At 33.5% G+C, this 14,242-nt stretch overlaps 2 protein-coding genes across 3 annotated transcripts; one reads left to right on the top strand and one right to left on the bottom strand.

The window, feature by feature from the left end:
• Positions 1-815: 815 nt before the first annotated feature.
• On the top strand, positions 816-7,169 carry LOC118034271 (uncharacterized). Of its 2 annotated transcripts, XM_073406328.1 has the most exons (16): positions 816-834; positions 985-1,073; positions 1,356-1,642; positions 1,749-1,828; positions 2,123-2,223; positions 2,365-2,487; positions 2,696-2,765; positions 3,167-3,253; positions 3,355-3,420; positions 3,529-3,621; positions 3,754-3,810; positions 3,927-4,055; positions 4,143-4,233; positions 4,596-4,684; positions 5,509-5,702; positions 6,737-7,169. In XM_073406328.1, the coding sequence occupies exons 3-16, from the start codon at positions 1,432-1,434 to the stop codon at positions 6,867-6,869; spliced, it is 1,524 nt and encodes a 507-aa protein (XP_073262429.1). In that variant the 5' UTR covers positions 816-834; positions 985-1,073; positions 1,356-1,431; the 3' UTR covers positions 6,870-7,169. The 2 variants fall into 2 exon arrangements, with proteins under 2 accessions (XP_073262429.1, XP_034895405.1); XM_035039514.2 differs by lacking the exon at positions 816-834 and having other exon boundaries at positions 841-1,073.
• Positions 7,170-10,495: 3,326 nt separating this feature from the next.
• On the bottom strand, positions 10,496-13,563 carry LOC118034272 (uncharacterized). Its single transcript, XM_035039515.2, has 5 exons — positions 13,162-13,563; positions 12,884-13,066; positions 12,647-12,773; positions 12,451-12,564; positions 10,496-10,881 (listed from the first exon to the last, which is right to left on the bottom strand). The coding sequence occupies exons 1-5, from the start codon at positions 13,459-13,461 to the stop codon at positions 10,766-10,768; spliced, it is 840 nt and encodes a 279-aa protein (XP_034895406.1). The 5' UTR covers positions 13,462-13,563; the 3' UTR covers positions 10,496-10,765.
• Positions 13,564-14,242: the final 679 nt, after the last annotated feature.

Genomic DNA, 14,242 nt, shown 5'->3' with positions numbered 1-14,242 from the left:
ATTTGGTATTTTGTATGTAATATTTTTTAAAATATTTTTGTATTTAAAAATATATTAAAATAAATTTTTTTTATTTTTAACATTAATACATTAAAATTATAAAAAAACTAAAAAAATATTAATTTTATATTTGTTTCATATCAAAAAAATAAAATACACTCAAACACAAATTATAATCACAAAAACAAACACATATCAACCATTTCTTATGAACATGCCTAGATCATATTTATGCACAGAGAGGGTCAATGATATAGATGGTTAGGTGGCCGACTCCCATCTGGTTGGAGGTTTGAGAGGGGTTTTGACATTTTTTTCAAAACAAATTATATGAACCTAAGACGGTAAATAAAACTCGAAAAAATTGTTTGGGTTGATTTGAAAAATCATAATTTTTAATTTTATTTGAAACATGGTCTTTTAAATAAATGTTTATTTAAAGTGAAAAAAATTAAAAAATCATGATCATATTATTAAACCCTCTCATATCAAAATAACTCTATTTTAATATTAAAAAATAATTTTCTTTAAAATTTATAGTTGCAGAATCATATATAAAATTTCTCACATTTATCTTTTTTAATCCTCCCTCCCTCTCTATATATTTATCCTTAGTGCTTAAAACATTTACATAATTTTTAATTTTTTTATATTTTAAAATTATTTTAATGTAATGATATTAAAAATAAATTTTTTAAAATAAAAAAATATTTTGATATATTTTTAAAAATAACTGCTACAGTAAAACCAAAACAAAAAAAAGGAAGCACGCAACGAACATGAAGCAGCCACCTCAAAATAACTCGGAGTTGTCTAGTCTCGAATCTCGTAAAGGTCTCTTCTCCTTCATCGAGGATTCTCCTAAAACATAGGCTCTCTCTCTCTTCCTGTACTACCACAGCTACTTTTTTTTGCAGCCTCTTCCCGAAAGTATTAAATAAGAATCTTTTATTGACCTGGTTCTTTATTTTTGGTTTTTTTAAGGAAGGAGGTGATAACTTTCTCTCTCCCTCTCTGAATTCTCATCTCTCTTTGAAGATTAGAAATTCAGACAGGAGATTGTATCCTAACTGGTGCGCTGTTTTCTTCTTTCTTCTTATTTTCTCTGTTTATTTATATAATATTCTGGTTTTTAACTAAACTTATGATTAATGAATGATTCTTTTAATTATCAGAAAACTAAAGGTTTATATCCTTCCTTTTTTTTCTTTTTTTAACTTGTCACCGTTGAAAGTGACCGTTATTTAATTATCTTAACAGCGATTTTTCTTTTTTCATGATTCCTTGTAAATTTGAATTTTGTATGAAGTTAAATAGTGGAAAATTCTGGTTTGCTTTTTTCCAATTAATTACAGGACTCTGTATATTCTAGAGAGCTTGTGCTAACTTGATTGGTAAAAGCTCCGTGGAGGAGAAGTTTTGAAGTTGAAAATGAGAAGGGGTGTTCGATCATTTCGCCAATTTCGATATGCTTTTCAACGACAAGAATGCAATTACTCCTTTAGTTTGGTGAAATGTCAAAAGGTTTTGATAGATACCGGTTATAGAGTTACCGATAATGCGGATATTGATAAGTTTAGTTGCCCCAAATTTATGGCTTCAAGAACTTTGACGACGGATGCGGCTAGAGTTTCCAATGGAGGTGACATTCTATTCTGGGTCCATTTGGCTTTAATTTTGGGGAGTTTAGTGTTTCTGCAAATGGATTTCTCATTGGTTTTGGTATTGGGGTTTTGTTGGATCTGCAGATGTTAATGGAGGGGGGCCGCTTGTGGAGTATGAAAGAAGGATTGCCGCTGGTGATCTTGTGGATGGTGACAGCTGCCAGGTATGAGGCTCACTTGAGTGCTGGAGATGTAAAATTGTAGAGTAGTTTTGTCTATCGTTGTCAACGTTTTGTGAAAAACAACAGCTTGTTATTGGAGTTTTAATTGAGACATTTTATCCAGCCATGCCTTCTGGTAGCTTAAATAGAAAATCTCATGTGGCTTTGGTTGTGAATATTTTGGAAACTAGTGCCTTAATTAAAGAGAAATTGTGAATGGTGGATGGTTCGCTTGAGATTTCAAGAGGGATTATTGGGCCTTCCTTGTGAAGGGTTTGCTGAAATTGATTTTTGCAGGTAGGCACATTAAGAGAGCTTCAGAGGCTTTATGATGAGCTCGTTGAATCAGCTGTTGCCTGTAAATTGGACCGCTATACTGCTTCAGACAAATCTGGAAGGTTCATATTCCATTTTGTTTCCCATGTGTTTATATTTCCACTGGACTCTTCTTCTTATCAATTTTACCTTCAGTTTTGGAACTGCAGTTTCTTTGGTTTTGATTTCAAATTCAATTTTGCCACCATTTTCTTTATTTTCAGGAGTAGGTGGTTGTGGTCGCGTTTAATGCCACAGTCTTCATATTCACCCATCAAAGGACTATATCTTTATGGAGGCGTTGGCACTGGAAAGACTATGCTAATGGACTTGTTCTTTAATCAATTGTAAGTAAGCGTTACTGATCTAATTTGTTACAGTTTGCTTTCCTTGTTACATTGCTGTGCTGTTCCAAGATTATTGAGAAAAAATATGGGCAAACTTAAAGTGGAATGACAATATGCAAGAATTAGAATAGATCATCTTCTCATCTTCAATGTTGCCCAATAACCATTTATTTGTAGTTTTATTCCCTATTGATATCTATTTTCTCAGGCCTGTCAATTGGAGGAAAAAGAGGATCCATTTTCACGACTTCATGTTGAATGTCCATAGTCGCTTGCAAGTAAGATTGTAGCTCATAATATACTTGTCCAAATTATATTTTCAAAAGAGAAATGTTTTCCCTTGAAGCAGGCTTTGTTTCTGGTATGATTGAGTGTTTGTGAGCAATTAATTGTAACTGGACTTTTATCACACAAACACACACAAAATTAAGGGATTGACAATATACATAAGCTAGCAGGTAAAATATTCTCATATGTATAGTCGTGTTGTTAACGAGGAAATGAAGTTGGCTCTCATCGTGGCATTGTCTGCACTTGCACACATACGTGTGCATACCCATATCATGTGCACATGCACAGAATATCTGGTGAATTTTACTTTATGCTTTTTAGATGAATCCAACTCGGCTCTTGATCAATTGTAGATACTGAGCTTCTGTTAAATATTGAATTCTTGCAGAAACACAGGGGTGTTGCAGATCCACTTGAAGTTGTGGCTGGAGAGATATCTGATGAGGCTATTTTATTATGTCTGGATGAATTTATGGTATGCTAGTCACCATTTATTTCCTTGTGCTTATTGACCAGATTTGATTGATTTATATTATTATTTTCATATGTTTACTTTCTTTGGGTGGTCCATAATAGGTGAATGATGTTGCTGACGCATTGATCCTTAACCGTCTTTTTGGACATTTATTCAACAATGGCGTTGTAAGTATATTTGTGTAATCTATCTTCACAATGTGCTCCTACATCTATGGTTTAAGTTGAAAGTTAAGGCAAAACTTGTATTTTTGTGCATGATGAACACAAGTGTAGATTCTTGTGGCTACTTCAAACCGTGCCCCAGATAACCTGTATGAGCGTGGATTGCAGAGGGATCTTTTTCTACCCTTCATTGCGACTTTGAAGGTATATATATTCTATTGACAACGTCTTGCTATTGCTGTTAGCACAGGGTCAGGACTTACTGAGAGCTATTATTCATTTCTGATATTACAATGGTGTATGAAGGTATTATTCAGATGCCTTATATTGTTGTAGGAAAGATGTGTGGCTCATGAAATTGGTTCAGCAGTAGATTATCGGAAGATGACTTCGGTACGAGTCCTGTTATCTCTTGTGCAGATCTGAAAAACTCACTTGGTATTTCCTGTTGTTAGTTTTCTTTTGTGTTTAAAATTTCTTTGATGTCAATGACTATGCTTGGACTGCAGGCTCAGCACGGTTTCTACTTTGTTGGAAAAGAGTCATCTAGCCTCCTTAAACAAAAGTTTCAACAATTGATTGGGGAAGAAAAAGCTTGTCCACAAGAGGTGGAAGTAGTAATGGGAAGAACATTGCAGGTAGGTGCTAAGATATGTTTCGCTAGAACATAAAAAGCACTAACCTTTGACTTGTTTTTGACAGTTGTTAAAATCTAATTCTATCAGGTTCCACTGGGTGCCAATGGATGTGCGTATTTTCCTTTTGAAGAACTTTGTGACAAACCACTTGGAGCTGCAGATTATTTTGGATTATCCAGTGAGTCATGCCCAGTTGAATCAATTTGACTTGCATATTTCATGAAAAAGAACTGATACTTGGGGCACGGATATGTCAAATGCAGTTACGTTTGGCATTTTGAGATTGGGAAATAGACTAGACACGGTTTGAACCATAGAACTGAAAGTGTTACTAAAAATGAAGAACCAAGAAATCATATTAATACTCATCTTGTTCTCCTACTCTAAAAAAATTGCTTTCTCGTTGCTAGGAGATGTCCCAGCATGTTTCTTTTATCTTTTGGATGCCAAATGTCTAAAAACCCACTGCAACATGTCTCAAACACATTCAAGCAATTTTTTTATGAGTCCTTCAGGGAATGCACTTTTCTCTCTTTACAGATAACTTTCATACCCTGGCATTGGAAGGTGTCCCAATCTTTGGACTCCATAACAGAACAGCTGCATATCGATTTGTCACCTTAGTTGATGTACGTACAATGTTTCTTATTTTTTTTTTACTATCTTGAATTTGATCCTGCAAAGTTTTGGCTGTGTACTATGGAATCACGCTATGTTTCCTTCTATGTGCTCATCCTGCTTAAGCCACAGTTTGGCTTGTTCTTATGCAATTACTTCTGGAGTTTAGGTCGAATAAGGGCTTCGTCTGGTGAAGTAAAATAAATAACCCTGTTTTTGTTTTCTTTCTGCTGCCCAAATAATGAAGTTTCTTTAGCTATCATAAATTTGTCCTTTATAGGATGCACATCCCTATATCTCGTTGTCAACTTATGTTTTGAACAGTAATTGGTTTTTGGTTTCATGCCCATGGTACTGAATGAAAATTTATCTATTTGTTCCATCCTGTGTTGCTAGATGGTTTGCTCTGATAGTTTTCACTTTCTTTTGAATCTGAGGATTGAAATTGTTTTTGCTGGTGTCTGGGTTAAAAAGATCACAATAAGAATAAATGCAATCTATTGATTGCATTATGTTTCAAAGTCTCTAGGGCAAGAAATTATTAACATATTTTCCTTTTCTTCATCTTTCTTTTCCCTTTCACATAATTTTATGGGATATTATTGCAGATGATGTTCCCACTCACTATATAATAGCATAATCACTTCTCTGCAAAGTGGATCTCTGGCATTAAAATCACTATATATAAACTTGGTCTCTTTGCATCTCATGGATTCGCTGGTGCAGAGATGTCCATTTGTTTTTTTTTCTTGCTTCTTTTTTCTTTTTGCAAAGGTGTTATATGAAACATGTTTTTCGCATTTTTCTTTAAATGTTGCTGCCGTTATGACCACAGGTGATTTATGAAAACAGAGCCATATTGTTATGTACAGCTGAGGGGAGTCCTCTAGAACTTTTTGATAGGATAGTGACAATTGCTGATGCCCAGCAAATGGCACCTAGAACCTCTACAAGATCAAGGAAAAATGATGATTCTGATCTCTGTGTGGACAATGAACTTGGATTTGCAAAAGAACGCACCATTAGCAGGTAATTATGGATTTTTTTATCGAGATTTTTATGTTTTGTATCAGAGTATTTATGATTCTAATCTCTCATCGGGTATGTTCTAATCTATCTGAGAGACCAATGGTAAATTTACAAGAAAAATGGATTCCATTAATTAAACCATTGAGATTTTAGCTCACGTTCTTCTTATGATTTTGAGATGGACTTTTGGGGATGGGATAATGCATATACCCAGGTGTGATCCAAAAGGACACGAGCTGTTATTATGTTTCTTGATGAGATGCCCTTGGATGATATTTTTTATATTTGTGAATGCTTTGTGAAGTACATTACCTTGAGCTATTCGATGGAAAATAGCAGTGCATTGGTTTTATTCAGTTTTCATTTGAAATATTATCCAAGTACAAACCAGATTCCAATAGCTTGATAGTTGGCTAACCAAGTCTGATATGATCATTTTGGAAGAGGGGCCATGAAAACATGCCCCAAAACTTGTTTATAGAACACTGCTGGCTTGTATTATGGAAATTTAAGAGCGTCCAGCACCATCTCACGATTGTCACTTTTCATGCTACTTTAAGCTCGCAAATGCTGCTCCATCTGGACTTGGCAGTTGGCTCAAGCTCCAAAAGGAATGAGTGGAGTTGGGACAGAACCAAATCCATACCTTACATGTTGGTAAAAGAAAAGGAAGAAAGAAACACAAATAAGTAGGATATACTAATTGAAGGTTTAGAGATAGAATATCTTCTATTTCCACTATTTTGAAACAAATTCCATTTCAGGTTCAATTTGAATTGTTTTACTACTGTAAATGCCATATCCAGTCAATGACCTAGGTTTTCTTTTCTTTCTTTTTGCTTGTTGAGCGATGTTTCCTTTTCCTTTTCCTTTCCGTCTTGTTCTCACTTTTATGTTTAAGTTCTTACAGCAGAATCCTCCCATAACAGCTCTGTACTTTTTATTTAATTTTCGGCCCCATAACAGTAACAAATTTGGATGTGCTTATGACATTCTATCATAACCCTAGCTAACTAAACTGCCAAACAATGAAGATTAACAGAGATGAACAGCAAAGAATACCTAGAGCAGCATGCTGCCATGTTAGCGGAGAAGCAGCTCTCAGAGGAAGCTAGCAACGCCAACACCGTCCAAGCATCAGTCGGAGGGCGATCTATGTTCATCTAAACTTGGCAAATCATTGATGGTAAAAGTAAAACCGTATAGGCTATATGCTTGAGGATCAGCTGACAACTGACGCGCTGGCGGTTTTGGTACCAAATCTGCTATCTGCTGTTTGAATAAAATGAAATTCTCCATCTGTAAAGTATTTATAGTAGCTTGTTTGTAATAAAATCTTGTTTCTATTGAGTTACAAGATTCTCATCTTGTCAGGTCTTTGTTACCGACCAGAAGCTTAACGCGAATGTAACAATCAAATCTGATAAGACCTTGTTTTAACCTCGAGGGGTTGACTTGATTTTTAAAGTTTCTTGACTTCTTGGGGTTCAAACCTTGAAGCCAATGCCCGGAGAAATTTAATAAATTTCTGAGAATGCATCAAACGATGCAGAGGGTGCTTTGATTTAGAAGGTATTTGAGAGTGTGGTAGCGGTTGCTTTTCAAATAGCTTTTTGTGCCGAAAAGCATGCCAATAATATTTTTTTATTTTTTAAAAATTATTTTTGATATCAGCACATTTAAAACAATCTAAAAAGTACAGACCACATTTAATTTTAGTAAAAAAAAAAAAAATTGAAATTTTTTAAAATTTTAATAAAAAATTTTTTAAAAAATAGGTTGAACTTTAATGTCAAACAGCCTTTAGTCTCAGAGTAGGTGCAAGATCTTGTTGTTGGTGTTAGTGACTGGTGCAAGATCCTTTTCTTTCCCTCCTCTCCAGTTTCCATGCTAAGATTTCTATCTGGATACAAGGTTTCTGTAACCAGATTGAAAAGTACAAATAACAAATGGGAAAAACCCTCAACAATTTTTTTTTTAAAAAACATGAACACAGGAGCCAGAAAGATCGTCACAAGAAAAAAAGAATGATTTGAGTTCTGATCACAAGATAACAATGGAATAATTAAAGTTCGAATTCACACTCCTTGAATTTCACCAATATATGTATAATATCTGCATGTCTATGTATGCATGTAAATATAAATGATCCCACCATTTTTTTAAATTTTTTTTTGGAGAGATTGCAGATATACACAGGCAGGGCATGATCTCTGGGAGAACTTTTTTTGGATTTCCATAATGTATATTTGCTTTTTGAAGGTAGAGGTTAGTTAATTAATGAATCAATTACTTGTTTTTATTGAATGAAGAGGGCTTGTTCTAGGTTTTGATGCTACAAAATTGCTCGTGTTAATCAATTAAATCTTGTATTAGCTCAACTGGCATATCTGTATTTCCATCTCCTTAGTCTGTATTATCAGAAATACGTGCGAAATTGTTTGGTCATGAGGTCCATGAACTTTCTCTTACGAGACTAACTAGAACTTCTAATTCCTTCATTGATACAATGAAAAGCCATTGCTTTGAGTTTCTGGAGCTATGATTTATATATATCCTGGTTAAAAAGTAAGACCTTGCGAGAATATACCTTTTCTTGTATGTTGTCAGCTAATTTATTTAGGAATTTTCCTTGTTGGATTTGTTCCAATGTTGTGCTTGAATATACCTTTTCTTGTATTCTCTGCAAAGCTTTAAGAGATTGTGCAAGGTGGTAAAATTAACAGTGGAATGGCGGTATATATCCGATACCCTTATCCCAATTTTGAGGATTAAAGGGAGATTGAAAAGATGAAAGGAATGGCTAATGGACTTATGTGTAACGAGGAATATTCCATTTGGACAGTGAGGATAAGAAGCCTAACTCGGTGTTGCACTTGCTGTCCGAGAGGCTTTTCAGCTATGCACCGGGCCCCTCCCCTAGGTTTGGGGTGTTACAATATAATTCCGATAGAAGTTGCAGGTTCTTTTTTCAATGGCTTGTAAAATTGTTCTGTCCTTTCATGAAAATCTTGTTATTCTGTCAGGGTTTGGATGAGTTTACTCCAAAAGCACCTGAACTGGATCAAAAGAATTCCCTTGCACTCGCTAAAGTAGGGAAATTGCAGTTTACGGAAATGAACAGTGATTTACTAGGCCCAAGTTACTCTAGGGTTAGAATAGGTGTTTCTAATGTATTTTCTAGTTTTAAAAAATTAGTTTTGTGAGAATTGTTAATTTGACAAGTCATGAGATAATCCAAAGGACCGTTTAAAATATAATTTGAGTAAGAGAAAAATCTCAAGACATTTTTTTTTTAAAATATTGAAAAAAAAATATATTAAATCAATCCATGCTAACTTGGATTAGCTTGTCAAATTCGTGACTCGAGTCATAATACCAAAAATAATTTCATAGAAAACAAAATAAAATAAATTATGAAACTCAATTCTCAATTAACTTAATGTTGAAGTATAAAACTGAAAAAAAAATCAATTAAAAAAAATCAAAAAACATATAATTTAAGTCAATCTTAGTCAATCTGTCAAATTCGCAACCCAGAACATGTGACTATAATAACTCCATAAAAAATAATTCAAGTTCATCTTTCAATTTATTTATTATTAAAGATAAAATTAAAAAAAAATATCAACCTAAACTAAGTTAACTCAAGTTAAATCACCGAACTTATGACCCATACAATGAGAGGCTTGGCATAGAAAGCAAACCAACCAAATGTTAAAAAACAAAATTAAAAAAAAAATAAAACTCAAATTAATCCATCAATATTATGTCTCAGGTCACATGACCATGAAAAAAAAAAATTCTTACTAAACTTTTTTTTTTTTGTATTTGTATCTTGAATCTCATTTTTTTCATTTTTTTAATTTGAATTGCCCTTTCCTAAAAGAAATTGGTGAATCCCGTTGTTAAGTTCTCATACTTCTTTTCAAGAGATTCTTCGATTTCCTCCTTTTTTCTTATAATAATAGTTGCTGGAAATATTTTTTCTCTGGTATTTATTCTTTGTACTGTCTTCATTTTTATTTAAAGGGGCCCGTTTATAGTCATTTAGTTGTTGCTTTTTGTTTGCTTTTTGATTGCAATCAGCTTGTACTCGTTTCTTTTCCTCCATGTCAAAAAAGAGCCCCTTTACCTTTCACTTCTTTCGGGTCGGGCTTCTTAAAGTCATGCATTACAATAGAAACTCCCAATTCTCTAGCAAATCCAGCTCGGTTTCATTCTGTGCTTTATAAAGTGCTTCGGCACAAAATATAAAGGATAAAATTGAAATTAAAAAAAAAAACCCAAACCTTAAATAAATAAAGTTTTGAGAACATAGCTAGCAATGTAAGGAGGGAACCTGATTATAATAATAATAATATTCTTTCAAGTCATCTAGTATTCTATTCTATAGTAGAAGATACAACCCTCCACTCCGAGTCTCTCATGCCTCGTGGAAACACACCAGTGGATATGGTCTCCATTAAGCAATTGCAGATTCCTTGAACTGCTTAAAACAATAACAAAGAGTAAAACCCATATGAAAGTTCAGGTCTAAGAGGCTAGGAATCAGAAATCTAGAAAAACATGATAATACCTAAAATAGCTGAATCATTTAAACAAGTGATGACTGATGAGTTAATGGCCACTAGTTGATCCTCAGTCTAAGGAATACTTGAGGGAATCAAGGACGCGAGAAAGTGAAATAATAGCAACGGGGAAGAACATTTAGGAAGCGATTACCAATATTCATCACAGGAAAGTTACTATAATCAAGTGCCACAGATTACTCAAACCACAAAACCAAGCAATGCATGATTTAAAAACTAAAATTTCACTGCCCAAATAGGAAAACTGCATCACTTAATACTGTCGATAAGAGAACCAAAAAAAAAAAAAATGTTCCCTTGCATTTACTCCTCTATCAACTCCTCTTCCTTCTTGTATTCATAAATTCTGCACACAAAATAAAGCATCGGGTTGGTTTTTACCATCTTTCCATCAGACAGACTGACTTCTTCTCACACTGCTCTTCCAGGAGCTGATGATGTTGTACTCAAGGGACCTGATCCAGCCAAAAATTAACGTTGGAATGAGATGGAATAGGAGCCAGTATTTGGATCTTGAACAGCTTTGAAGTTGTCAACGCTCATGCCAAAGCGGCCCAGCAAAGAGTTCCCCATATCTTTCAGCTTTCCTGCTCACCAGGAACAAATTCAAATTTGATACAGGATCAGAAGACACGCACATGTGCTCAGTAAAGGAGACAATGAAGTTCATAGCCAGGAAAAGAGAGCACATAACCAAGACAAACACAATGGCACGACTTCACAACTATAAAGCACTTAAGCTCCTTTAATAAAAATGAGGCGCTGCATGATTTCAATAAGAACAAAGCTTTTGAGATATCATCACATTGATTAAAATATTTTCTTATTCACCTAGCTTCCACAACTATGATATCTGTCAAGCAAAAAACTATTTAAAAAAAAAAAAAGTGAAAGTGAAATGTGATGCTCTAATGAACAGCCACTAAATAGCAAGTAACAGATAAGGACACGGACAAAAAATTCTAATCAAAGAAAACTTAAACTTCATTTTATCTGTTCTATGCAGACCAAGTGCAGCCTAAAAATGATAATTCTATAAATTTAAGGCAAAACATACATCAAGACCACTTACTAAATTGGTATAATCACTGAGAGAAAAAAAGAAAAAGAAAAAGAAAAGACATTAGAATCTAAAGTGTTTTTTTAGCAAATGATGAACTGTTGAAGAGACATAATCTAGTTAATGCCTCACCACTGGTAGCCTCAATGTTATAGAAGATTAGAGGGGAGTAATAGGTGTTTAAAAGCCTCTTTGGCCCCTTGCTTTTCTTGTTTAAAAAAATCTGCTTTAAAGTAATGCACTAAAAAATGTGCTTGGTTGATATTTTAAAAATCAGGAGCTCCAAAGAACTTTTGAGGGTGAAAGATGCTTTTTATAAAAACAGGTTAGAGGTATATTAGCTTCCACTTCAAAAAGTATAAAAAAATATTATTTTTTTTTGAATGAAGGCTGGTTATTTTATTTAAAAGAAAAAAAAAACTTTAAATATTTTAAAATTTACATAGCACTTAACAAATATTTAATTCCATGGTTAATTTAATAACCTTAAATATTTTAAAATTAACTAACCTTAATTGTTTTAATTTAACTATATTATTTCCCGACTTGCATGGATCTTAATTAAATTATTTTATACTTATATTTACTAAAAAAATAACTACATAATGTTTTAATTATTATTTCTTTTTTACTTGTAATTTTTTTATGATATTTGTTGGATTTTCAAAGAATTCATTTTCAAAGAACTCAATTAGTTTCTTAACGAAAATGTATAATTTCATTAAAAAAATAATTTAAGTTTTGTCCAAATTAATAATGCGTTTGATCTCATAGCACGACACGACACGACACAGCTCGACACAAGGGCCAAAAGGGCTCTAGTTTCACTACTGTGCGTTTATGTTTTTTTTTTTTTCACTTTCCTTTTCTGCCTGTAAATGGAGCGGGTGTATGTTGAGAGGGAGAGGGAAAGTAAGAAGGCTTAAGTTTTAGCCTATTGAAATTGAAACAACCATCTTCCAGTATTCAATGCAGATTTGGTGCAATATAATTCTAATTACACAGGCTTCTACCAAAAGAAAAGAAATTGTATTCAAGAATGTGGAAACAAAAGGGCAAATAAAAGGCACCAAAAAAGTTGATCATTTCTTCTTACCAATCATCTCTTCCTTCATCTTTTCTCGCTTAGCGGCAGCCAGCGGCTCCAAGCGGCGAATGGTTCTCTTAGCTTGGTCATTTGAGGGATCCAATTCCAAGATTTTTTTCATATCTGCAAATAACAAAACATAATTAAAATTTTTCTTTCTTGACAAATAGAATCCATGTTTTAAATTTCAAGAATCCAGACTCACCAGCAATAGCCTCCTCGAAATGTTCAAGCTTTTCATGAGCCTCTCCTCTTCTAACAAGAGCTTTCATGTAAGAAGGATTTAATTCTAATGCTTTTGAGCATTCCTTGATCGTGTCCTCAAATTTTCCCTTAACCCCCCAAAAAAACATATTTAATCAATTTCAATTTCTGTAAGCTTTAATCGATGTGGTATCAAATCAAACAATTAGACACAAAATAACAATCACAACATAAATACCAATTTCAAGAAACAAACGCCGCGATTGGAATGGCAAATGGAACGCAACTCAATGGATGATGTTACGTCCGGAGGGGAAACTTGTAAAGCCACATCATACTGTAATAATGCCTCCTCATATTGCCCATTTCCAAACAACCTATTCCCTTCCAACTTTGCTTCATTTGCTTCCTCTATACCTCTCTGTTTTAAGAACCAAATTCAATAAATAATAAACGAAGAAAGTAACATCGATTTTGCCTCCTTATCAGCTGATTAGAATGAGAGAGAGTGAAAACCTGAATCAATTCGTCGTCGTTTTGAGTATCTTGTTTTGGCTGATCCTCAGTGGTGTTTTTGCTACTGATTTCTTTATTGACATTTTCTTCCTGCTCTTCTTCGTTGTCGCTGACTCCGCTTTCGCTTGCCGTTTCAAATCCATCGGAATCGCTTCCCTTCAATGCTGCTGCTTTTTTCGTTGTCGTTGTGGTGGTTTCGCTGCTGGTCGAATCCGTCGTCGTTTTTGATGTTGATGGTGCTGGTTGAGGAGGTTTCGGGGTATTTTCGACTACGGTTTCTTCTGGATCGATCACCACCATTGTTTTGTTTCTGCAGAGAGACAGGTGGTGGTGATTGATTTATTTAATCAAGCTCAAGTTCTCTCTCCCCAGTACGAAAGGAAAGGAAAGAATCAAAATGTTCTCGAACCGTCTTTTTCAACCATTTTTATTGACACGTACAAGAATTTACTCGCTATTTCTCTTATACGCACCGTTTCCTTCGCTATCTTTATCATTTTCATAGTAACTTCCAATTTCATCCCCTTAGTACTGATTTAAGCAAGGTTACCCTGAGAGTATTTGAGCCGTTTGAGTTTAAAGTGTAAACTGTTATAAGCGCTCTTATCACCGTTTGATTCTATTAAATTCGAATGTATCAACGAAAGTTGATGATGAAGTAAAAATAACATCACTTTTTGTTTAACCTAGACTTTTTTAATTACACATGTTAATTAAACACTTCCTTTTCATATCTAAAATATACATTAATAATATATATTTTGATTAAAATAAAGATTGTTTTTCAATATATTTTTTATTTAGAAAAGTATTAAATAAAAAAATACTATTAATTGCATTGCAAATACAAAACTATTTGAAACTTAAAGAGTAGCTTTGGAGTTGCGAATTATATTTTAGTTTTTTTTTTTAAATTATGGTAGTTTTTATAGTTATAAATTTGTAAAATAATTTTATTTATATTTTTTAAAAAGTGAATTTAAAAAAAATATCTTGATTAAAACTATTACGAATAAATTTTTATATATATAAGAAACAAAGTTTTTATTAGTGAAAACATGCTATTTTAATCTCTACAAAA

Source organism: Populus alba, chromosome 18 (assembly GCF_005239225.2).
Source record: "Populus alba chromosome 18, ASM523922v2, whole genome shotgun sequence".
In the NCBI taxonomy this organism is placed as follows: domain Eukaryota; kingdom Viridiplantae; phylum Streptophyta; class Magnoliopsida; order Malpighiales; family Salicaceae; genus Populus; species Populus alba.
Note: the sequence above shows the minus strand (reverse complement) of the source record. Positions and strands in the feature narration are given on the sequence as shown.